The sequence below is a fragment of the Epinephelus moara genome, chromosome 10 (genome assembly GCF_006386435.1).
Source record: "Epinephelus moara isolate mb chromosome 10, YSFRI_EMoa_1.0, whole genome shotgun sequence".
Lineage (NCBI taxonomy): Eukaryota > Metazoa > Chordata > Actinopteri > Perciformes > Serranidae > Epinephelus > Epinephelus moara.
Genome location: NC_065515.1, coordinates 44,146,819 through 44,172,878, shown reverse-complemented (window position 1 = coordinate 44,172,878; position 26,060 = coordinate 44,146,819). Strand labels below are relative to the sequence as shown.

The window sequence follows — 26,060 nt, the reverse complement described above, 5'->3', positions numbered from 1 at the left end:
TTATGTTCAATTTATTAAACACAGTTACGTTGAATAAATTAAACACAGTTATGTTTAATTTATTAAACACAAATGAGTTGTTTTTATGTTGTAATATTTTTTTGATCTATCAATATGTCTAGTTCAAATAAATAACACAAATCAACTCGCTTTACCTGACTTTATTAAAAAAAAACCTCAGGTCAGACAAAGTGAGGCAGGTGCAAACAAATACAGGCCCCAAGCCCCAAGTAAAGCTTTTAACAATTCCAAGGATGACAGGAAAACAAACAGAATCTGTTTGGTGCTTAGCACTTAAAGAGATATGTGGTTGTATGAGGTACTTATGCACAGACAGTGTATTACCTACACTGGTCTCCAGACAGGAGTACCAGCATGGAAGCTAAGCTATAGTAACTGGACGGGGTCAGTAGCTCAACGTATTTTAGACGCATTAAAAAAAGGCCCACCTAATAAAATCTATGTCAGTTTAAATGTACGCTATACTAAGAATATGTTTACCACTTTACCTTGCCATCAGACAGATTTTTCTGACAGGAAACTGAAGTTATATCCCGTGCACCAGACTCCCTTGACAAAAACAGCATTTTTACCTCACAGAACACGGGAGTTGCTGGTCTACTGCTGCCTTGATAAGCGAGTTAAATTGTCATTTTCTGACTTGTGGTGTTTGACAGGGTTCATTCAGAGTTACTGAAGTCACACAAATGATCCGATCAAGGCAGCAGTGGACCAGCAACTGCCCCATTCTGCGAGGTATAATTGGGGAGAGTTAAGGAACGATATAACTTGAGTTTCCTGTCAGAAAAGTCGCTGACAGCAAGGTAAAGCAGCGAAAATATTCTTAATATAGCATACATTTAAACTACTACTGATTTTTTTAGGTGTCTAAAACACGTTTTAGCTGCTGACCCCCTCCACAGCAGTACATAGCTTTGCTTCTCCAAATTGGCGGTGTGCTGACCGCCGTCTACTGTAGGTAATACACTGACTGTGTATAAGTATCTCTTACAACCCCATGTCAAAAACCCTAACTATCCCTTTAATACTTAAAACATCAAATAGAAAGGAGCAAATACTATTTTTTGAAAAGTAAGACAAAAATATAGAAATAATGACTTGCTACTAAAACTGGAAATATTTTTAGTTCCTTTAAAGTGCAACAGTTTAACATTCTTTAACATGTAAAAAATTGTTGGTAAAACTTCCTTAACCATTACCAGAGCATGAGGTGATACCTGAGGTGATAAATTACATCTACCTCAGACATATTTAAACACTAACAAAACAAACCATAAAAATCACCAAATTCTCACAGCTTTCCCAGATTACAGACTTACACAGTTGCACCAGTTTCTATGATCAACAGCTTCCAAGTTTTTAACTGCCGTCCATAAACACTGATCACTCTTCTGAGCTCAGCCAGGGCTCCTGGTGGAGTGACAGGCAGGGGAGGGTATAAACTTAGGCAAATACACTTGGGATGAAAGCTCCAACAAAACTGCATCCTTACAGGCAGGAATCCTGTTGCAGGGCAAAGAGCACTGTCAATGCCCAATCTGCCCCCTCACAACATTTTGAACAGGCAGAAATGTGATAACCTTCTGAGACTGACAGGACCCACGAGTGAGGGAAATGAGGGTACTGACAGGCACTACTGATGCCAGTACAGTCAGTGTTCTCTATATAAAGTTTGACTGTCATTTAGAAAACAAGAACCGTCTCAAACTACAGTGTGTGTATATATAATCTGTCATTGGCAAGACAGTCTTCTGAATGGTGGGATTTTCTGGGGACATTGTCACTTGAACAGTTAATGTATAACCACAGTGCTCAAGGAAATACACTTGGGATGGATGCTCCGGCAAAACTGTATCCCAACAGGCAACAATCTTGTCGCAGGGGTGAAGAGGCACTACTGGTGCCAGTACAGTTAAGAGTATTTTCTTTATGAGGTTAAACAGTCATTTAGAAAACAAGAACAGCTTCATCACATCGCTATAAACCACAACCTACTGTACTGCTTGTTCTCTCATTGGCAGTCTGGCAAGTCTTCTGAATGTTGGGATTTTTTGGTGACATTGTCTGTCAATATATATATGCTGTATCCATGCCACATGCTCATTTAAGAGTCTTATTCTTTGGGCTCTGCATGAGAAGACTTACAGCAGTTCTTTGCATCTTTTGTAATACATCTATATATACAGTATATATAATGTATAGTGGTAGAGGCACACAATTTGGTATGTCTGTAATAATGTACAAAACAGTTGTAGTTGCACACACTGAACCTGATCCCAAGGTTTGCAGTCTTGTGCACTGCAGGCAAGATTACTCGTGTAATCTGTTTTTAAGGACCTGCACCTTCGTGGAAAGTCTGTTGCCGTCCAACTCCATTATCACTTTCTGAAGAAATTCAAATGTGTGTCTCAGGTCCTTAGGTTAGCTCAAGTTTAAACTGTAGATCAGGCTGAGCAGGACTGCACACCCATTTGCCACATCTCTCAGATCTTGCAGCACTTTAACTCCCTCAATTATGACTCCAACGTCCTCAGGCGCATCTGCGGGCTCTGCTCCCTCATGTCGGATGACATAGATTCCCACGTCCATGTCCTCCATTCCTCTCCTTGCATCGGGATCAACATCCTCAAAATGGGATGAGAACATAGCATCAATGAAAATCTGTTTCCAGGGTATATGCAGGAATCCTGAGGTTAATTTCAATACCTTTTTAAGACTTTTTAAGACCTTCCAAAAAAACCTTAAGACCTCATCGCCACTTCAAGCTGTCGTTAGCAGCAACACATTTTTAACTTACTAAACAGTTGTAGTTTGCAATTAAATCTATGGAGCACAAACATACAACAGAACTCAGATAAGATGAGGTGGAATGAAGCTTGAAAGAATAAATTAAACCAAAGGCAGGTTTATTAGAATACACCTTAGGTCATAACAAGTAACACAGCTCTACAGCTCAACATCAGCTATTCAAGGCCAACTTGCTGAAAACAACAACCTTATGGCTAGCCCCCTGCATGTGTGATTTAGGGCTGACCCAAAAAATTCTAAGCTTAGAAGCTTCGTTTGATGGCACGGGATTCGATTGTGAAAAAAAAAATTTGAATATTCGGCCTTTATTTCTCCTGTTTTTTGGGGGGACCTTGAACGCAACACTAATAATGCCGTCCGTTTACGGTTGTTTTTCCCCCTTTAGCCATATGTAAACTCTAAGAACTAAGAACGAGAAGCAATGTCTGTTAGGCATATAAGATTTCATGTTCCAGTTCCAGTTTGTGTTTTTAATTGATTGATTGTTTTTGGTTGGTTGACAAACCCCAACAGGCCGAGTAATTGAAATGGACAAAGGTATTCTTTACTGGTGAGTTAAGGGAGAATAGCTATCATGTAATTAAAAAAGAAAACATCTCCGACAAGGAAATAGAAAGCCCGACGTGAAATGAATGGAGACCTATTATCCTGCTTGAACACAGACGAATAAATTCTTTCAACAATGTGACTCAAAATAATGATAAAATAGATTTTATTGATGTAAAATAATATGCTGATGGTGACATTTTCCACCGGTCCACTGCGCTCTGAGTCTGGTGTCAGTGACACATGCTGTTCTGAGTCGCGCATCTGTCTGCTTGCACTGCAGTGCACGGAGGGTTTTAATTTTTAGTGTTAAAGACGCAACAGATGTTGCACTCTGGAAAACAGGGATAAATAATCACACAAGTGATGCAGTGTTTCCTCAACCAGAGCTTTAGTGAAGTGAGGCCAAATCATATTTTACAACAATACCTTCATTGAAACAGAGTACATCTGCACAAAAATACATCTGCATATACTGTATAAGTATGTTTACAGCTCAAATAATGTGATTAAATGCCACTTATTTTTAAACTGCACATTAATTTAACAATCTAAACCTGCAGTCTTTTAATACGCAAATTGCATTATACAACAACTGGATCTAAATTATTAATAAAATAAAATACAGCATTCCTCAAACGTAATTCACATTTTCCCTATTAGTTCATTCTCCTCAGTAAATCTGATGAAAAGTAGCTTAGTGAACTCACCCCCTTTTCTTATACAAAAGTTGTTAATTAAACAAATAAACTTGAACAAATCAAGTAACTACATAAACAGGATATAAATTGTGCAAAATACATTCATTTTTGTGTATATACACACGTAAACAATGAAGACACTTGGCGTATTTATACAAGATGGCGGCAGTCTCGCTCGCTTGTACTTACTTTTAAATACCCAGTAAACATAGTTTTAACTTACTCAAGCATCATATAAATGTTCTCCTCACAGTCAAAACGTCTTATAAATTTATCAGAAACAGTTTCACAGTTCACAATATCGACCACATACCTGGAAAACAGGGATAAATAATCACACAAGTGATGCAGTGTTTCCTCAACCAGAGCTTTAGTGAAGTGAGGCAAACATTGCGCGCGATATCCCTTGTATGAGGGCGCAGACAAAAATAATCGATCCCCGATTCTGACAGATCTAGACCTCCTTGGTGGAAGACAGAGATTATTATAGCTTAGTTTTTAACTGTAACAAATAAAAAAAACAATGAAATGAATAAGAGATTATGTAATATTTTAACCTCTTCTTAAACATCCGATGAGTTTACAGTTTTAAACCGTTTTTTTAACTCTTCACATTTACTGTTTTTTAACTCATATTTATAGTGACTTTATGGTCTTTTTAATCACATCTCAGCCCTTCTTTTTTTAATGAATTGTTTCTTTTACCTATATGAGCTTTTTAACTTCAACAGGATTTTAACTTATTGCAAATTAATATATTACCTTTTTTAAACTATTACACAGACAGCATTTTTGCCTATATATATCATTATGAAAATAATGTGGGTTGCACAGGGTAGTATACACAGTAAAATCAGACTATCAGCGTTTACATAAGTAACTTAATGGCTTTGCAATCTTTACAATAAGCTTCTGCCATCAGGGTAGACTTTTCGTGGAAAAAATCTGCTTTGCGGCAGGAAATGCGTCATGTATTGCAAAACTGGTCGGTCAGCCAATCAGGGACTGGAGCTGGTCCTTATGAGGAACTGGCCGGGGCATGAGATAGTTGAGTCAGGAGCACAATGGCAGACAGACAAAGTTTGGAGATAAGTGAAAAACGTCCTCCTAAAAGAAAACGAGCTCCTCTGTGTGAGGAGGCAAAGAAGAGCAAAAAGGAGAGTGATAAAAGAAGAGGAAAAACAAGAGTAAACCTCAGTCAGGCGTTCAAAAGATGGAGGGAGCTCCATGTCCAAAGAGGCTTCAACAGCGGTGTCCAGCTAGCTTTCTTTCTAATGGATCAGTAAGTAACACGGCTAAATGTTAGCTAGACCAGAGAGGACTGTACTGTACTGGCTGCTAGTTCATTCCTAGCTGGCCAGCATCGCAAATCGCCGCAACCAGGGACCAGGTAGTGAGTGTTGGTCGGCTGACATCCTCGTTGCCATTCTACGGCAACCCTCGGACAGTGATTACGCTCGGGCAGTGATTACCCCCACCCCCAACAGTCACTGGCTCACTATACATTATCCCTTACATGTCTACTGTTGTTTGGACTGATACTGTACATATTGGTATCATTTACTGTGAGCTGTTTGTACTGGTACTCTGCATTCTGCTATAATTATTTGCATTACTATTTGTTTTTTTCTTCCGATAAATCTGATAATTGTTGCTCGGTCTCTTTATTCATTTATTTAGTACAGTGTCCACACACCTTCTCTATACATAGAGGTATACTGGTGGCTTTACAGCCTAAATTTTATTGATTATCTCTGATCCCCAGGGTCAATTTGGTCTTTGCGACAGTGCGAGCAACACTGCTGACGCTAGGTGGCGCCAAGCTAAAAAAAAGAAAAAATGAATCGTATCTGTTGCCTCTTTAAATCAAAAGTTAAACACTACTTACCAGCAACCAGAAGTGTTTTTTTCGTTTGTGAATATTTTTATCTTAAAGCTATAGTTGGTAATCCTGTTCAGAAACACTTCTTGTTATACTGGGTGAAATGGTCCTTCCATCCTCAGAGTAGTCAATACATAATGTGTTCAGAAAAAGGAACGAAAAAAATCCGACCTCTGTGGCAGCTGCAGGCCTGTAAAAACTCTGACCAATCCCTGCCATTCGGTGCGAATGGAAAGAACCAATCAGATGCCTTCATGTCTCGTCCTGCCCGAGCCCCCCTCTGTCCCTCCCTCCCTCCTCCCTGAACAATGGCAGAGAAAATGCAGCCAAAAGCACTACTTCCAGCATTACTTGTAACAGCTCGTCCCACTAAACAGGCTGAGAAAAGAAAGTCAGAGGCAGAAAAGGCTGCGACGAAAAAGGCTTTGGATAAAGCGAGAGGACAAACCAGACATCAACATCGGTGCAGCTTTTGAACGGTGGAGACAACTGAGGGAGCTGAAGGGCCTGAAAAGTGATGCAGAGGTTGCTGTCTTTCTGTTGGACAGGTAATTATTTGTTTTGCCTCGGGGGGATTTGTTATTTTACTCGGCTCTCCTCTGCCCTGCTGACTCCTACTGCAGGATGCGCGTTCAAGTTCATGTGGGGCCGTGGCTTTGGACGGAGCACTGACGGGAGGGGGTAGAGCTTAGAGGAGGTGCCGCTTTCAAATCTTGCTAGCTTTCCAACATTACCAACTATAGCTTTAATTCTAGGGTTGTAAGAAACTACCTTTTCACCATAATTTGTAAGTTATTAACTTTTTTGGACTTTTTTTTTTGCTCCGCACCCCCCCTAATCAATCTAATATTCTCAACTGATTGTCTATTAAATGTCACATAGCAAAACACCCATAAATTTCCAGTGTTATCTTGATGTTTTGTTTTGTCCAACAGTCCAAAATCCTAAGATGCTCAATTACCATGATTTAAAACAAATAGCTTGGAAAAGGTGTCCCCTTGCTATGGGATCATGATTTTGTTATTTGATCTCATGGACCCTCACTATCTCTGAACTGGTCTGTCAAATAACACACATTTAGGCTAATCATTGCGATCTCCTTTTGATAATGTACTATTTTTTTACTTCCCCTGAAACTATTGAGACCCCCCCTTCCCTTACTAGACCCTTACCAAAAAAGTGGCCACAAATATTGTGCTAATCAAGACAGTGACACTATTACATAGTATTCTCTGGTTTACAACTTGACAAGTTCCTTTTTGCATAACAAATGTTCCTTTCAGTACACATCTTGGTTAAAATTCCTTAAATTAAAAATCTTTGTAAATGATGTAATGATTTATATTTTAAAAAGTAAATATGATCTGATATTACCAGAAAGTTAAAATAGCTAAAACGATATTTGTTGGGCTAATGGTTCATACTGTTTATTACAACTTACCAGGTAGTCCTTTATGAAGCTTTCTGGATTTTCATTGAGGTAGACGCAAAGTGCTTTGAGGACACATTCTCGTTGAGTTTCAATAGTGGGATCCTGTGGGAGACAAACAAACTTTGACAATCTACATATAATACAGAACATGCCATGTTCCCATACCCACACATAATTTTAGGCAAGGTAAAGAAACAGCATTGGGAGGGTAAAGACAAACAGGGGCAGAGAGGAAAAACAGGAGGAGGGATAGATATTTGAAAATGCTTCACTATTTAATACAACTCTACCTTGTCCATGGCTGCCATGATGAGGCTTATCTTGCGTCCTGCTGTTCCCCCCTTCTTTCGGAACACCTTCATTAACTGGTCCGAGTAGTGATCCAATTGGGACATGAATGTGGACAGCAGCGAAATAGTGGTGATGCGGGTGAATTCTGCATTTACCTGAAATGCAATGAGTGATCCAAAAGCTGTATTATACAGAACACAGAATATATGACTTTTTTAGTCATGAATTTCATACACATTCTGTAAAATCAATAATGAAACATCTTAAAATCAGATGGGGAGAATCTAGGACAAAAATCCTATCAAGACAGAGTTATATGGTCTACTTTCAGTCTGTGACGTGAAAAGGTTTGAAACCCACATACATCACTGCAGGAAAGACCAGACCCATTGGGGTAAGCAAAGACTCGAGTCGAGGTTATCCATTGTACATCTAACATAATCTAAATACACAAGAAAGATCAATACTACATTACCTCACTCTCAGAAAACAGAGCTGGCCATCTGCTTTGGAACTCCGTGATGAAGGGCATGTCCTGGATGATTTCCTGTCTTCTATAGGCAAATGTTCTTTCCATTTTAGTTTTGATCTGTTGCTGGTTTTTCTTCTTCACCTCCAACAGAAGTGCTTGCCTTTCGTCCTCAAGACTCTCTTTAGTTTCGCCTGCAGGATAAACCGGATAGTAATTGACTTCGGCTTTCCGTGGCTTTTTCACCTGGTTTGGACCTTGGCTTGTGGTACCACGCTTTTTTTTCATTGCATTTATGCTCAACTCTGGGCAGCCAATGTTCCTCAGTCTGGTGCGGTAGTTGGCCATTTTGTACTTCAAACTTATTTTCCAACCATAGTAACCGGAGACTGATCCCTGCTCCTTTAAACAAGGATGCTTTGTTATCAAAGCCTGAGCCACATCATCAAACTCTGCACTTGAAGGATACACTTTGTATTTAATTATTTTGGATGCCAAACTATCCAGGATATCTGACTTAAGTTTGGTACTTGGACTCAGAAGAGTGCCACTGATGTGGAAAGCATGGTTGGCCTTTTCCAGCTGAACCTCTACCTCAGAAGTGAACTGAGGTATTGGGAAGGTTTGGGGCCACGGCTGTGATCAAAGGGATGTCCCTGAAGAGGTAGATTCAGAGGAGGAAAGTATTTCTGTGTCTGCCGTGGATGAAAAGGAAGATGAAAGGGAAGACACATCATCCAATCCTTGAAGCGTAGCAGGTGGATCATGGTGAGGGCTAATGTCTGACCCATTTGGTAAGTAAATTATTTTAACTGTGCTCTTGTCTTGGAGTTCTGAAGTACATGACAAGTTCACAAACTCATTGTCAAAATCAATGTCTCTGTACTGCAGTCTGAAGTTGCCTGACAAGCCAAACTGTCTTATAATCTCTCCTTTAAGGTCCTCTACTGAATCAGGTACTCCAGTTGGAAGAGTCAATTTGGATGTATTGTCTATTCCAAGTATGACTCTTAGGGTTGCAGCCATCTTGTATTCAATCTGAAAAGAAAAACATGAACACATTTCTATAAGAATGGTGAGTAATTATTAGGGATCAGGTGATGGTAAATTATTCCTGCATTGACTCAGTGCTTCACACTCTACAAAACAATGTTCCTAAATTTGCCAAAATACATTTTTTGTCTTAATGGTATAACAGACTGTACAGGACCAAAGTGAGTGACCAATAGGGGTGCAGCAGTATAACAGTTAGAAAAATGGACAGTTATTGTGCCATGGACATTTGCTTTAGGGTATTGATAGCATCTCCATGTTTTAAAATTGCAACATACAAAACACAAATGTGGGACTTTTAAAACTGATCTTAGTCATTTTTAACTGTATCCACACAAATGACATATTTACAGTCTTTAGTTAACTTTTCTGGTGCTTACAGGGAAATCTTTTCAGCTTTATGACTTGTGATTTTGGAGCTGTGCTGAAGTGGTACTTCAACATGGTTCTTTCGTCTCATCAGTTCTGCTCTGATACAGTACCTCCAGCAAATTGTTCTGATCGGTGGATTGACGTTCAGCTATTTTTGACAGCTGGGACCATGTGTCCATTTTGATTATAAACTAATTCAAACACTCCACTGTTTCACAATTCAATCCTACCTCTGTCTCACACAAACAACTGAATACAGACTCACAACAAACACAACCACACTGTTACAGCCTCTTCCGCAACAAATAATACTGCAACTACTATTAGTACTCTTACTTCTACAGCTGCTGCTATTACAAAACATTTTTCAGCCTTTTCAGGAAATTTTCATATCTCCCAGCTTTGAAAGTATTAGTTTAGCTTCCAGCTTTTCAAACAATGTATTTCAGCTCTTAGCTTCTTTAGGTAAAGCAGATTATTATATTCACTTAAGTTTTACATTTCAGCTTTTACATTTTTCAGGAGAATTCATTTCATATTTCTGTATTTTTAGTGACATGTTGAATATTGATAATTGAAAAAATTAAACAGCCATTTATATGTTTAAAATTAACACATTACCTGTCACATCTACAAATGTTTTCAATGTCACCATTCGTATGGATCCAACTTTGTAGTCAGCCAAAGGGTACTGGTCAGCAAGTTCCTTCACATCAAGAAATGCCAGCTCTCTTGTTGGATGCAATTCATAGGCTCGGTAGTGCTCCCTATACCATGAGCACAGTTTCCTGATGATGAGACTCAAACCATCTTGTAAAATACATAGCTGAATTATTTCTGATAATTCTGGCAGACCTCCACATGACCCATGCACAACTATCATGCCCTTTTTGTAGTTAATGCCATTAATGGTAACACTATGGGCAAGGTTTACAACAGTGACCTCAGGGTACTTCTGAGTGAGGATATTCAAAACATCCTCGTTTAGGACATCAATGGGGACCTTTGAGACTTGTGCTACCTCCAAGGCAGACTTTTCACCATCAGGTATGAGCATATCATAGCCCACCATTAACTGATGTTTTTTTTGCCAATGACAAAGTTATGTTTCTGAAGTTCTTTGTATGCCTAACAATCTGCTTAAAGAAACTGTGTTTGTCTTCGAATTGCATGGTCCACAATGCTACAAGGGGACCAAAACATTTAATCATCTCTGGATAGTGTTCCAGAAAATGATGTTTTGGCAACAACTTTTGACCAGGAAAGACTTCTTGATAACGTTTTCTGTGCTCTGAGATTTTGCACTCCAAATATCCAATAGATTCTGCACTGTGAACAGGAGCAACAATTAATTCCACAATATCCTTTAAATCCAAAATCAGTAGGAACAAGTTTTCCGACCATCAAAGGAAGTAATCTAAGGAGACACCAGTTCTTGTGGGCGTTGCCACCTATTGTTTGTTTCCTTTGGAAAGTTTGTGGTAACAAATGAGGGCAGTTTGTCTTATCCCCCCACTTGTATGGAAACAAACAAATGACATTATTGATGTGATCAAGAGTGAAGTACTTCTTAGACAGAAGCACAGCAATGCATCGCGCCAGTTCAACCGGAACTATGCCCTCAAAGAGATCGTGCACAATGTCTGGGGGTAACCACTAATGACATTAAAGTGAGATAGACTGTCAGTCAAAATACAGGATCTTTTAACACCAAAGCAGTTCACCTGTTCTTCCTGAGCTGTTGTAACATGAAGCTGATGACCTTCTTTGCTTCTGAGGTGGAATGCTCCTGATTTCACTTCCTGTGACTGGATGTCACTAAGTTGAGCTGTACAAAATCGACAGAAATACTTCCCTGAGAAACTCTCTACAAACCCGGCTAGCCCATGAGCCCCAAGATTATCAGCAATAACACACTGTATTGTGCCCTTTATAAATGATCCCAACTGTGGAATAAACAACCCTTACTGCTCCAAGATCACTATATCATACAAAAGGGGCTCAAATATTTTCGCATAGCCAAATGATTTGACATAATCACTTTTGCACAACAATGCTAGGTAAATTGAGGACAAGGCTGAACTATTACCAGGAGGTAAATTACCTAAAATCCAGTAAACTGCACACAGTTTGAGTTTCTTCCGTGACGTTCTCAATGGATTGCACACTTCAAAGTCGTCTATATACAAGCATAAGGAGATTCTTAAATCTTCACCTGAAAGAAACGGATTGTCCATCCTGAAAAGACACATACTTCTGTTGATTTACAGAACAGGCAGCATGGCTATCAACAGCCTTATCAACCACAACCACATCATTACGACTGACCAGTTGTTGTAGAGATCTGAGTAAGGGAACATATTGAAAGGTTTTGTTGGACCTTGCATCAAGTACATATTCAACAGGTTCTACAACCTTAAAATGCTCCGTGTAATATTGCTTACGTTTGAAAGCTGAAGCTAGTGGACCATCTTTAGCTATTGCTTTTACCAAAGGATTGTGAGTAGAAATAGCAGTGCTAAGTTCATCAATTATTAATTGATCAACATGAAGATCATGCTTTTTGGAAATATCAACAGCTATACTGTTTGATATGGGCACTACAGCAGAGGTGAAAATAAAGTGCAATTCTTCTAGGAACTCATCAGTTGCTGAGCTTGGTACATGTGAGCAAATCTCCAATTTCAGAAGAACAGATGCTAGTTTTTGAATAATAGTGTCTTGCAGGTTCTCATTTTCTATGTCTGATTCAATTAAATCTTGACCAGAACCTGTTTCTGCAAGATCAGTGGAACGTTCTTCAGATGAGTGATCCTCATTTATATCACAACCTTTCACTACTCCAGCTTTAAAGTCTTTTACTGTCCAAGTGCCATGTTTCCTGCTCTTATGAGATTTGAAAGTAGCATATATATTAGTTTGAAAAGAACAATTCTGAAACATACAAGTGACAGTTTCATAGCTTTTCAAGTGGTTGTTGATATGAGAAAAGTACTCTCTACTAGATGATAGGACACTTCCTGGACACAAAAAGCATGTAAATGTTACAAGCTCTGCACTTGCTTCAGGTAAAGCATCAACATGACATCTACTCAAATGACTTTTAAGAGCATTCCACGTTTTGAATGAACATGTGCATGGAAATGAGTGTCTCTGACCAAAATGGCCGTGTTTTAATTTGTAATGCTTCAGTAATTGGTACCTTGTAGATACAGTTTCAGCACACTGTTTGCATCTCCACATTCATAACCTTAAGAAAAAGAAATAACAGTAAAGGATCAATATTGATTGTCATTTCTAAATTACAGCTATTGTTGGATTTGTACACAGTTCCTATACATTTTCACTTCAAAATTCCATACTTTTTCCATACTCAAATTTCCAGACTTCACAGTAGATTTTCAGTTATCAAAATAAGTAGCCTAAATTGGTTGATCCTTCCTTCAAGCAAACAAAGTCAAGTGACTGTCCTGACAATTTTAAACTAACACTAGCTTAGGTCAGGTAAAGAAAAACAGATGAACATTTTTATTAAAAGTAATATACTTCCTCAGAATTTTATATTGTAGAAAGCAGCAGGGGCAATAGTCTGGAAACAGTAATATTTCTCACAGGTAATGAACTCACTCAGACAAGTGAGATACTCACCACTACTGTTGAGCCGCTGGCTTTGCATCCATTAACTGAGCCACTCCCAGACACGACCAGCAAATTTGGAATTCACAGTCGATCACAGCTTTGATCACACAATGCACATAATAACAAAAACATTGCTCTTAGAATGCTAGACCAGAATCTGTAAGTCTAGAGTGTTCTAACAATAAGTAAGGGATAATGTAGAGCGAGGCGGTCATTATCGCGGAATAGGCCCCGACCACCTCGCTCAACATTATCCCGCTTATTACACGGCAACCTACTGAAGCAATCAATAATATGACAACAAAATATTGATTTAACAATACTTTGTAACACAAAGAAACTAGCCGGCACAATGGAAAATGTGTTTGATATTAACTTTAATATTTTTGGAGAGTACCAGACTTTCCGCTGTAGCGGGATCAAAATAGGTGACACCGGGCTCAGAGAGACAGGAGGTGGATGCCAGCAGCAGCAGCCTGGCTGCTCAGAGGTGCATTTCTCCACACCGGTTAACCGGTTAATCTGCCAGACTATTTTTTTCACGGAAACGATAATCAATTTTGTATCATTGTATCAAAAGTATTACAGATCAGCTGACTGATACTTTTAACTGATGATTAATTGATCATGAAAATAATTGTTAGTTGCAGCCCCAGACGAATCAAATAGAAAACACAGTTTATGCTGAAAACACATCTTATGCTGTGTTTTGGTAGAGAGAGAGAGAGAGAGAGAGAGAGAGAGAGAGAGAAAGAGAGACTCTCCTTATTTGTTCTACTGCAGCTGCTGTCTGGTCAATTAAAAGACAGAGCTTAGATAAGATATTTGTAAAATTATTTTACAACCACTATAACTAAAACAAAATCTGAAATTAATTAAATGAAATTAATCTACTCTGAGGCAAATTTATCTTCCTTCATCTATCCATCATTCACACTGAATCCTCCATCGTTTCTCAAACAAACAGAAGCACATGTCTAATTAACATGCAGAATGACGTGACCTAATCTGCTGGACCTCCGACATTTAATCAACATGCAGCACTGATATTCCGTTGGTAGTGAGGGCTTAATCCCAGGTGGACTGGTCATAAAAAGTGCCTCAGGTGTTATCACTGCTTATAGGTCTACCAGACTGTTAAAATATAAAGTACAGTGCAATGCAAAGTATGTTAAGATATCTGAAACACTAAATTTTTTAATTTAAACTCTGCTGCTCTTATGTTCACGTAACAGACATTTACACACCTTGTTTTCCTGCTCAGCATGAGAGGATGTCTGTTTCCCTTCTTTTACCGTAAAAAAAACTCTTCATATATCCATGACTGACTGACTGACTGTGTGAGCTCAGCTCAATTAACGTTAGCTAGTGTTAGCCACACCGCGGGGCTAACGCAGATACCTTTTCAGCTTGGTTGGTAAACAACACACGGAAACTTGACTTCGGTCTTGAGAAATTGTCTGAGTCTGATGTAGTATGCGCACTATTTTGTTTAATATTGTTTAATAATTCCTGAACTTACCAAAAAAATTTGAGGATGGCAGGCAGTGGATTGAACGGAAACCAGTTGAGCTCTGGAAAATGGCGTCCTCCACGGCTTTACTGCGCATGTGCAAGAAAGTAAGGAAACTGCGTTGGGACAGTCTTCATTCAACACCTGCAGTGCATTTTAATCAGCTTGATTACGTACATTCATTTCAGCATAGTTTTGTAATTCCAACACCTATTACTGTTATATTAATGCAATGGTACTCTCTTGATTTAATCATCAAACATGCAATTATTCAGTAATTTCACCTTAAATGATTATTTAATGCCAACAACATCTATGTTTCATTTCTTAGAGTGAGTGTTGATATGGTAAATCTAAGTTCTTAGATTTCTTCACGTCATATAATAACAAAAACTCTTCCTCTGATATTAACTTGTCATCTAATGCATAGAGCAACTCCTCTCTGGCCCTTTTGAAAGACATTTTTACCGGACTGAGATAGCTCACTTGAGCTGTGTTTATACCCTCACCCCTGTCACGTGGTGAGCGATCAGCTGTTCCGACCTGACAGCTACTGCAGCAACCTGCTTAATGACTACTGTGGATTTGATGGCTACGGCACCAGCGCCAGGAAAGATTTTTTTTCCGGGAGCCTTAGCCGTGGCAAAATCCGCTGCTGCTTAAAGTCCCTAACGCTTCATCTGTTGAGGAGGAGAAGGGAGGTAGAAGGTCGAAGAAGGGAGATAGAAGACTGTGCTTTGGCGAATGGAAACCAGTTAGTGCAACGAGTGGTGTGTGTGCTATATACATCATCGCGCCAGAAGGGCAAGGAAACGAGCATGTGCAGAAAGACCAGAATGAACTTAAAGAGGAATGAGTGTATACAAGTGCGAGAAATTCTTTCATTCGGAATTAGAAATGGAATATTCCAGCCCCTTACATCGGAAAGAATTTTCAATCGCATTGGCCATTTTCATTCCGAATTAGGTGTTTACAAGATCACTTTTAATAGGAATGAACTTTCATTCCGAATGAAAAGGGAATTAAACTGTCCATGTAAACACACTCAGTGTCCTTTGTTTCAGCTCTCCCCCCTACAGAAGCGTGAGGAGTTATACAATTTGATGGCCACAGGTAGAAAGGATGTCCTGTGGCATTCTGCGGTGCTCCTCTGTGGTCTCAGTCTACAGCTGGATGTGCTCTGATAGGACTCCAGAGTGGCATGTAGGGGGTGAGAGGCATTGTCCAGAACTCATCCTCCTCTATGACACCTCCTTAGTGGACTCCAATTCCACTCCCAGGACAGAACCAGCTTTCCTGATGAGCTTACTGAGTCTGTTAGCATCAGCTGCCTTCACCCTGCTGCCGCAACACATTGCAGCAGAGAAGATGGCACGGGCTACCACTGAGTTATAAAACATCTGCAGCATGGTTCTGCAGACGTTGAAAGAGCTGAGTCTCCTGAGAAAATACAAGTGGCTCTGACCTTTCTTATACAAATCAGTGTTTTTAGTCCAGTCCAGCTAACTGTCTATGTGAACACCCAGGGGCTGGTTGCATAAAGCACCTTAAGTTAAGATTTTCCTTTAAATCCAGCCTAAGATTTCTTTTAAATAAAATCAATCGCACAAAACATCCTTGAGTCTTAAGGTTTCCTTACTTTTTTTTCCGTATCTTGGTCTTATACTTAAGGAATTGCTTAAAGTTTGTTTAACTGTTACACAGAAGGACCTTAGCAATCAAAGTAAGGAAAGAACATAAAGTACCTCTCACTGCATCTGAACTCCAACATGTCTGAGCAATTGATCTTGCACTATAAACTTGACTGGAGGTCGATTTATGATTTGTCTCAACATCTTAAGTTGGACCACTCAACTTTCCAAAGCTGCGCTCTTCCAGCCCTGTTATAATAAATGATTGCTCTGTGGTTTTATGCAATGGGATCTTTCCAATCACTTATTGGTGAGGCATTTCATGTACACGTCAACTGTGTGCCGCATCATTCTGCAAAACACTGTGGTCAAGCTGCTGTCCCAATATGAGGATGAGATAGCGGTGCACTTCTTTGATGTTGCCGGCTTTCCAAAAGTGTGCAGGGTAATAGATGGGACCCACATCAAGATACAAGCGCCCATACAATATGAGGGTCAATTTGTCAACAGAAAAAAAGTTAACACTCAATCAATGTCCCGTTAGTTTGCAATCATCAAAAGAGAATAACCAACTTTTTAGCACAATGGCCTGGCAGTAGGTTACTCATGATGCTCGGATACTGGATGAGAGCATCCTCCCAAGTCAGTTTGAGGAGGGGAAGCATAAAGGCATCCTTCTTGGGGACGGTAGTTACCCTTATTGCTCATGGGTAATGACACCAGAAATGGGTAATGACATCAGAAATCTTGCCAACAGATCTCAGGCAAGTGGCCTAACTATCCAAATGGTATTATTGTAACATCTGTAGGCTATATTCACCTCTGTTTTACTTATGCTTTTAATTCCTTGTCTTTTCACTTGATATTCACTGTAGATTATTTGCTGCAAAGACTGACCATTTAATTAATAGGCTATGTAATATTTGTTATAATTGAAAAAAAACAACAAATTATTATTTCAAAAAAACAAATTGTTCAGATGCATGCTTGACCGTAAATCAGAATTAATTAAATATGATAGTTAGCGATAAAAGGTGAGCTATCACAAGTGCAATCAAATAAATGGTCTCCATGGAAACAATAACATTTTACTGCTGTAAAATTTCTTTCCGAGCAGTAAGTACTCTAACATCTTTCCTTGACTAAGGAAACCTTTTAAGAGATTCTGTGTAACGCCCTTAAGTAACTTCCTCAGCTAAGGAAATACTAAACCTTATGTGTCATACTTAAGGAGCAAACTTCAGGTGCTTTGTGCAACCGGACATAGATAATTATAATCATCCACAAAGTCCACCTCAGTCCCCTTAATGCTGACTGGGTTCAGACAGGTCCTCTGCCTCCTAGAATCCACCACAAGCTCCTCTGTCTTTGTGACATTGAGCTGCAGGTGGTTTCTTCCGCACCACTCCACAAAGCTATCCACTACACTCCTGTATTGGTTCCATCAGGTACAGCCCACGATGGCAGAGTCATCCGAAAACCTCAGCAGGTGGCAGGACTGTGAGCAATATGTGAAGTCGGCGGGGAGGGAGAGTGTGAACAGAAAGGGAGACAGGACGTCCCCTCAGGTGCCCCCATACTGCTCACTATGATGTCTGACACTGTGTTCTGCAGCAACATACTGTGGCTGACCTGTGAGGTAGTTGGTTATCCAGGTCACTAGTGGACCATCAACCTGCATGTTCAGTAGCTTGATGCTGAGCAGGGCAGGTCATACGGTGTCAAATGCACCAGAAAAGTCAAAACACATGACTCTCACAGGGCTGCCTGCCTCCTAAAGGTGAGTATAGATGATGGCGTCTTCCACTCCAATATGGGGCTGGTAGGCAAACTGCATCTCCATCACCTGCACGTATGGCCTGTGTTCATTATAAAAAAGTCCATATCCTTGTTATGAGTCCTGATCATAATGCAGACAAAGATTGTCATAACAAATAGAGATAAATAAATTATGTTCACTTAATCAAACTTCCATCTTCAACTCATCTTCCAGGGTGGGAATATTGCAGGCTTATTTCTATGCATCAACATTTATGAGGTATTTTGCAATTGTATTTTGACCATTTGTGGTTGAATTTGGGCGTGTAGGGGGCAAGAAATACGGTGAAATAATTTATATACTTTATTAATCCCCCTGAGGGGAAATTCAATTTTTTCACTCCATTGTCATTAACACACAGGTCCGAAATACACACACATGCACAAACAGGACCTATACATGCACAAAGTGGAGAAATGTCAGAGTGAGGGGGCTGCTTTGGTCAGGCGCCCCGAGCAGTTGGGGGGTTCAGTGCCTTGCTCAAGGGCACCCCGGCAGTGCCCAGGAGGTGAACTGGCACCTCTCCAGCCACCAGTCCACGCTCCACATCTGGTCCGGACGGGGACTTGAATCGGCGACCCTCTGGTTCCCAACAAATCAAATAAAAGAGCACCTACAATTATGATATAAAGAAAGGTAGCCCTGAAGTGACAAAAACAAATACAACGACGGGGATCCAGGGCAGATGAAGGAGTCCAGGTGAGGAAAGACAACACAATGGGGCTGGGCGAGGCAAGGCTGGGGGCAGGCAGGTAGCAGGGCTAGGAAGCAAAAATATATACAAAGTTAGTTCGAGGCGACAGTATCCAACAAACAATCCAAAAACGAGCATAATCCAAAACCTGTCAAGGATCCAAAAACCACAAGAGCACAGAGCAAAGAATAACGAGGCTGAGAGCGTTACCACTGATACCCCGTTTACACGTAGGAAAAACGCACATATTTTCATGTGGTTTGGCCTCTTGTTTACACGCAAACAGAGTTTTTTTCACGGAAAACGATCATTTGTAAAAACTCCGGCCAAAGTGGAGATTTCTGAAAACGCCGTTTAGGTGTTGCTGTCTAAACTGGGTGAAACTGGGTTTTAGGTTCTGAAACGTCACAGCATGCGCCAGCAAATGCTTGACGTCATGTGAGCGACCTATGTTTACACTTTGTTTGGCTACTGATCATGGATGCTGTTAAGGTGGTACTCATTTTTACGTCTGTGCAAACGCTTTGTTACGGCCTTTTTCCACCAGATGCGTGTCGGTTGCGTCCTGCTCCGGCACGGCAGCGGAGCCGATAGGATTCAATTCTAGTCAATGTGTGTGTTTCCACCGGCTGCGGCAGTGCTGCGTTCCAGCTCCGTCTCAGCTCCGGCACTCCAGAGCAACAGACACGCAGGACTTCTATTTTTGCTGGACGCTGGAGCACAACGCAGCAATTCAGCACAGAGCAGATCGTGCGGGGCAGGAAGTCGTGCACACAAACAAAATAAAACATCCGGTTAATTTTCAAAATAAAATAAACAGTGTTCACCGCAGATCATATTTCCCTGCACTACACCTTGAAAACTACATAATGGGCAGAGGCACGCCTGAAGTCAACAGTTCAGAGGTTTTCAGACGTCATTTCACCCCGTTGACACCATGGACGAGGAGATATTAATCATGGCAGTGCACCGAGATGTCTTCCGGCGGAGCTGCACCGCTCCGCACAGCAAATGCAGCCGGTGGGTATTGACGGACGGCGGAGCACGCAGCGGATAACCAGCACTGCCGTTCCGCAACGGACACGTATCCAGTGGAAATCCGGCGTTTAAAGCGACATTTAGGAGTAGCTCCACTTCACTGTCAGTCCACACAACGAACCTCCCGCCATGTTTACTGTTTTGAAAGGAACAGGAAGTCGCGCGTCTTATTCGTTGTTGTTGTTGTTGTTGTTGTTGTTGTTGTTGTCGATTCTGAGGATTCTGATTGGCTTGCATGGCTTCATCCTTCTCCCTACACTGCCGCCCATAGGTTTGGCATAGTTATGACGGCGCTCGACGGCGTATTTATCCGGGTTCATGTAAATGACAACATTTTTGAAAACGATGTTGTGTGCACGATGTTATTACTGAAAACGGAGGGGGGGAATATTCGTTTCTCTAAATACCCGGCTATGTGTAAACGTGGTGTAAGGCTGAAACAATGAACTGGCAAAGAGTGGAACGTGAAGCTGGGTTTTATACTGCATGAAGTTGAGATAAGAAGTAATCAGACTGATGCTTTGCAGGTGTGCAGGAGAGTGAGAGCAGAAGACTGGTGGCCCTGCCCAGTCCTGGGGATGAGAACAAGACAACACAAACACATAACACAAAGGGAGGGAAAAACATGGGAAAAAAAGAGAGGCTCGGACAAATCCTAACACTTACGACGCAAAAGCAGAATGGGATACATTTTAGAAGTTGCAGGTGTATGAATGGAGACACATTGAACATCATAATGCACAGATGTGATGTTATGATAACTTGGCCCAGGTGTGCTGATCACCAGCACCTCTCTATAATGTAGTCTGTAATGACATGACAACACACAATAACTTACGGATGATAGTTTTTTTTTTTGAGGAGCACAGTGGAGCGGTGTGGATCAATGTGGATACAGAATAAAACAGTTTATTTCTGATGGTAATGCGTTACGTGATGTACTTAATTACTGCTAAAACATAATATATTACTGTAACCCATTACTTTTTACAATGAATTCCCCTCAACAATGCAGAGGAGTAAAAATGTGTAAAGTAGCACAAAAATGGAAATACTCAGGTAAAGCACAGATACTTTGAAATTGTACTTAAGTATAGTACTTGAGTAAATGTACTTAGTTATGTTCCACCACTGTCTGGTCCACCTTTGACCTACTGTATGTTTAGTCAATGTTGATAGAGCCTACATACCATCTAACAGTACAGTCAAGGACCAAGAACTGTGACCTTCATTGAGAAGCTTAACTAAATGCACTCAAGATTTTCATTCATAACACTCACTTAACTTTTTCCTCAAAGAAGAGTTTCCATACCTTGGGAGTGTTGGAAATGCATGTAATGTGCTTGACTTGTCTATTTCCGTGTTCCTAAGTGCCTTGTACTGACTGAAAGTGCACTAGTTAAACTGAGGCCATTGTCTCGACCTGAATTTTTTTGTGTCTTTTCCTTTTTCTTCACCTTCTGTTTCCATTACTCTCTGTGTCCCTCCCTCCCTCCTTCCCTCTTTCTTATTCTTCTCTTTTTCTCTCTACCACACAGGAGGCCATTGTAACAGGTCTGCTCCCAGAGACAACCTACTCTGTGACTGTGGCTGCGTATACCACCAAGGGTGATGGAGCTCCCAGCAAGGCCAAGGTGGTCACCACCACAGGAGCAGGTGTGTGCTGTGTGTTCTTCCCTCATCTTCAAACTTTTGGCAACAGAAAAAACACACATTCGATGATCAGCTGTGGCAACATTAAATACATTTTGAAAGAAGGAATAACACCCTCCGTCTTTGAAAATGAAAGGTTCATATATAAGCACTAAAACACAACCTTACTCAATTGAATACCCTCAGGGGTTTTGCTGCTACAGCCTTCCTTGTTCTAGAATATGTTGGCTAATGTTAACAAACTTTCGACTGATATTGCTCATATTACCAGCAAGGCTATCTGATGCCACTGACACCAGGATGACATTATTTGTTACTTTATTCCAAAACTAAAACAAATTACTGTTATTAAAAGGCTTTGTGTGACCTTATATACCCCTGCCATGGGTGTCCTTTGGTTAGGTTTAGGCAAAAAAAACAAACCTACCCAGGTTTGGATTAAAAACAATACCTTCGGTAAGGTAAGGGAACTTGTCCATCATGCTTTAATGGTTAGGGTTATGCAGAGTGTCCACCAATGTTTTTTCACAGCTGAAAATGCCAGGCACCCCTCAAGTGCCCAGCTGGGAGCGCTTGGGAGCACTTTGGAGGCGCAGCATGTTTTAAGTAAGATATTTTGGTCACTAATGGTTGCTATGATACGGAATAGCCGTGGAAATAAAAATGCCAGCACTAAGGTAGAGTACTTGATTCGGATGAAGGGAAGGCTGAGGCAGGTAAGGAGAGAGGACAGACCCACCAGTTGTACATGTAAGATATGATGGTTGGTCTTCGTGGGATTTGGCCCTCCTCCACTGTGACTGAATGGCTGGGTAAAAAGTGACAGTGATGAATGCAGTATCTTAGCCATTATTGAACATTTTTCAATTCTTGGCACTTGGAAAAACCAAACATGCAGCACTTAAAGCAGAGTAGACTCTCAGCGCGTCGTCATGCCACTGCCGATTGTAGCGCAGTGTAAAAATGGAGCACTCTCATCGCAAAGCATCAAAAATATATGCTGGCCTTAGGGAAGACACTTCAGTGGACAATGCTCCTTATGGATAAAGAAAACCTTATTGATTTTATTGATTATGGTTGCATTATACTCACCTGACTAATTGCTAAGGTCTCAGAATGCAGCAACATAGCTAACAATAGATCCAACAGGACAAAAAGCATGAGCAGCCAGACTCAGTCAGACTCAGTCAGACTGTACAGAAATCTACAGGCTTTTCCACATTTGATCCTGGGTTGATGTTTTTTTGTTACTTTCCGTTCTTGCAAAGCTGCCAGCAATGACACTTGGCTTCTGACACTCACCCTGTGAGCACAGCTTGGGTGAGCCATCTCATTATCCGTGTGCTTTCCATGACCCACACACCTTTGACTCACAACTTTGACTCACTGTACTTGCCTTAGTTGTTTGCACACATGTTTTTGCTGTGCAGTAATGGATTGTTTGCAGCATTATGGGTGCGTTCACATTCAGTTTCACCTCCAAATATAGTGGTAGCTGTTTTTTTTTTTACAACCCATATGATTGTCTGACTGCTGGTACTTTTAGCCCCATCTGACCTGTTTTGAAAATGTAACTACTTTCAGAGGTCTCAGCAATTACTTACGTGAGCATAATGTATGTAGCCAGTGTCATAGTTCCCTATTTCTCCACCAAACAGAAAAAGAACTACAATTAGAAAGAACATTTCTGGACAGATATCTGTTGTACAGCAACTAAAATAGGGCATCAATGTGTCTTTCAGTGCCTGGCAAACCCACAATGATGATCAGCACCACCATAGGGAACACTGCCCTGATCCAGTGGCAGCCTCCTAAGGAGATGGTCGGGGAGCATGTGGGATACCAGCTGCAGTACAAGAGAGCAGAGGAGGAAGCTTTCACTATCAAAGACTTCAGAAAGGCAGATGATCATTTCACAGTCACCGGCCTTCACAAGGGAGCCACCTACATCTTCAAACTGTGCACCAAAAACCAAGCAGGCAATGGGGAGGAATATGTAAAGGAAATCAGCACCCCTGAGGACATTCCAAGCAGCTATCCCCAGAATCTGACTGTGGTAGGCCTGACTGCCACCTCCAATAAGCTGGCCTGGGACCCCCCTCCTCTGGCTGAGAGGAATGGGAAGATTGTCAAGTATGTGGTGGTGTATCGAGATATCAATAGCCAGCACAACAACACCGACAGCACCACAGAAACACAGATGACTGTCCAAGGCTTGCAGCCAGACACTACCTATGACATCAGAGTCCAAGCTTATACGAGCAAGGGGGGAGGACCAATCAGTCCCAGCATTCAGAGTCGAACAATGTCCACCTCCATGCCAGGTGAGAACCACAGGCTACTTAACAATATTTTATTGTGCTTGTAAACAGCTTACTGTTGCTTCATCTGACAAAACACTCAATCATCAATCAATCAATCGATCGATCAATCCATCAATCCATCAATCCATCAATCCATCAGTCGATCAGTCGATCAGTCGATCAGTCGATCAGTCGATCAGTCAATCAATCAATCAGTCAGTCAGTCAGTCAGTCAGTCAGTCAGTCAATCAATCAATTTTATTTATAAAGCCCAATATCCCAAATAACAATTTCCCTCAGATGGCTTTACAGCATACGACATCCCTCTGTCCTTTGGACCCTCACAGCGTACCCTTTAACGGGGAAAAAAATGGTAGAAACCTCAGGGAGAGCAACTGAGGAGGGATCCCTCTTCCAGGATGGACAGCTGTGCAATAGATATCGTACAGAACAGATCAACATGATAAATTAACAGTAATCCATATGACAAAATGATACAGATGATAAAGAGAGACAGAGAGAGAGGGAGATGCAGGACAGACAGTAATGATAATAGCTTACAACAGCATTAATTTAAGTAATAATATTACAATAATAATTACGGCTATTGTGGTACAATATGTTGTAGGTATATATTAATATATGATAGTATATGTATGTGACAATAATTCATCAGGCATCAGGCAGGACCACAACAGCAGCACAACCACAGACGTCACACCACCCAGGCACCGCTGCAATATGAGTTAACCTGCGAGACAGTGGAGCACAAAGGCTCCGGAGAAGAAGCCGAGTTAGTTACATGCAGTAGACCGAGTTAGCGAGATGCAGTAACAGGACATGAGTGTTAACAAAGGAGAGAGAGAGAGAGAGAGAAGGAGAGAAAGTGCTTGGTGTATTACAGGAGGTCCCCCGGCAGACTAGGGCTATGTCAGCCTAACTAGGGGCTGGTCCAAAACAAGCCTTAGCCAGCCCTTACTATAAGCTTTATCAAACAGGAAAGTCTTAAGTCTAGTCTTAAATGTGGAGACGCTGTCTGCCTCCCAGACCAAAACAGGAAGATGATTCCACGGAAGTGGACCCTGCTCCTGATCTACTTTTGGAGAATTTAGGGACCACAAGTAATCCTGCATTCTCAGAGCGCAGTGTTTTAGTGTGATAATATGGTACTATGAGCTCTCTAAGATATGACGGAGCCTGACCATTTAAAGCTTTGTAAGTTCCTTAAGTAGCCTAGTTGGGAAGGGGTCTAAGAGAGAGTTGATTTAGATGAAGAAACACTGAGGTCAATTGTTGAAAAGAAATCGGGGAGAAGCTACCTATCTATCTATCTATCTATCTATTATCTATATATATATATATATATATATATATATATATATATATATATATGTATATTAGGTCTTACAGCTGTATTTGAGGGCAGATTGGTTCTGTTTGAGGGCAGGAGGTCATGAATTTTGCCTCTGAGAGTTAGAATTTTGTCATTAAAAAAGCTCATAAAGTCATTACTGCTGAGGGCTAAAGGAACACAAGGCTCAACAGAGCTGTGACTCTCAGTCAGCCTGGCTACAGTGCTGAAAAGAAACCTGGAGTTGTTCTTATTTAATCTAATTTTCGGGTTTGAGAGTTGTACCAAGGAGCGAAGTTTCTTTGCTTTGTTAACTTCTTTTTAAGAAGTGCTGCAGAGTCGAGTGTTGTTTGAAGCGAGCCTGCGGCACCATCGACAAGATGATCAATTCGGGAGAGTTTAAAGTCAGTATGGGAAACCTCTGTTACAGAAGGACATGATATTAAATTTAACGTAGATGGAATCATTTCCTTAAATTTTGCGACAGCACTATCTGATAAACACTGAGTATAGTAACTGTTGCTGAGTGGCGTGTAACCGAGTAGAAAGAAATCCAAAGTTATTAAATAATGATCTGATAGAGAGAGATTCTGTGGAAAGACTATTAGGTTATCAATTTCAATTCCATACGTCAGAACTAGATCGAGGGTGTGGTTAAAACAGTGAGTGGGTTTATGTACACTCTGACTGAAGCCAATGGAGTCTAATAACGTGATAAACGCAGTAGCGAGGGAGTCATCATCAACGTCAACATGAATGTTAAAATCACCTACAATAATAACTTTATCTGATTTAAGAACTAAACTGGATAAAAACTCTGAGAATTCAGATACAAATTCAGAAT

The 26,060-nt window shown here is 40.7% G+C and overlaps 2 protein-coding genes across 3 annotated transcripts in view; one reads left to right on the top strand and one right to left on the bottom strand.

Annotated features, from left to right (window-relative positions):
- LOC126396256 (receptor-type tyrosine-protein phosphatase F-like) overlaps window positions 1–26,060 on the top strand; it is a 706,276-nt gene that overhangs the window by 444,672 nt on the left and 235,544 nt on the right. The window contains exons 14-15 of the mRNA XM_050054194.1: window positions 21,448–21,565; window positions 23,305–23,886. Coding sequence (XP_049910151.1) covers window positions 21,448–21,565; window positions 23,305–23,886 — 700 coding nt within the window. The remainder of the gene's footprint in view (window positions 1–21,447; window positions 21,566–23,304; window positions 23,887–26,060) is intronic.
- LOC126396252 (uncharacterized) lies at window positions 183–8,773 on the bottom strand. 2 transcript variants are annotated; one of them, XM_050054188.1, is made up of 4 exons: window positions 8,157–8,773; window positions 7,681–7,836; window positions 7,400–7,492; window positions 183–2,646 (listed from the first exon to the last, which is right to left on the bottom strand). In XM_050054188.1, exons 1-4 carry the CDS (start codon window positions 8,496–8,498, stop codon window positions 2,443–2,445), a joined length of 795 nt encoding a protein of 264 aa, XP_049910145.1. In that variant the 5' UTR covers window positions 8,499–8,773; the 3' UTR covers window positions 183–2,442. The 2 variants fall into 2 exon arrangements, with proteins under 2 accessions (XP_049910145.1, XP_049910146.1); XM_050054189.1 differs by lacking the exon at window positions 183–2,646 and adding an exon at window positions 4,949–5,203.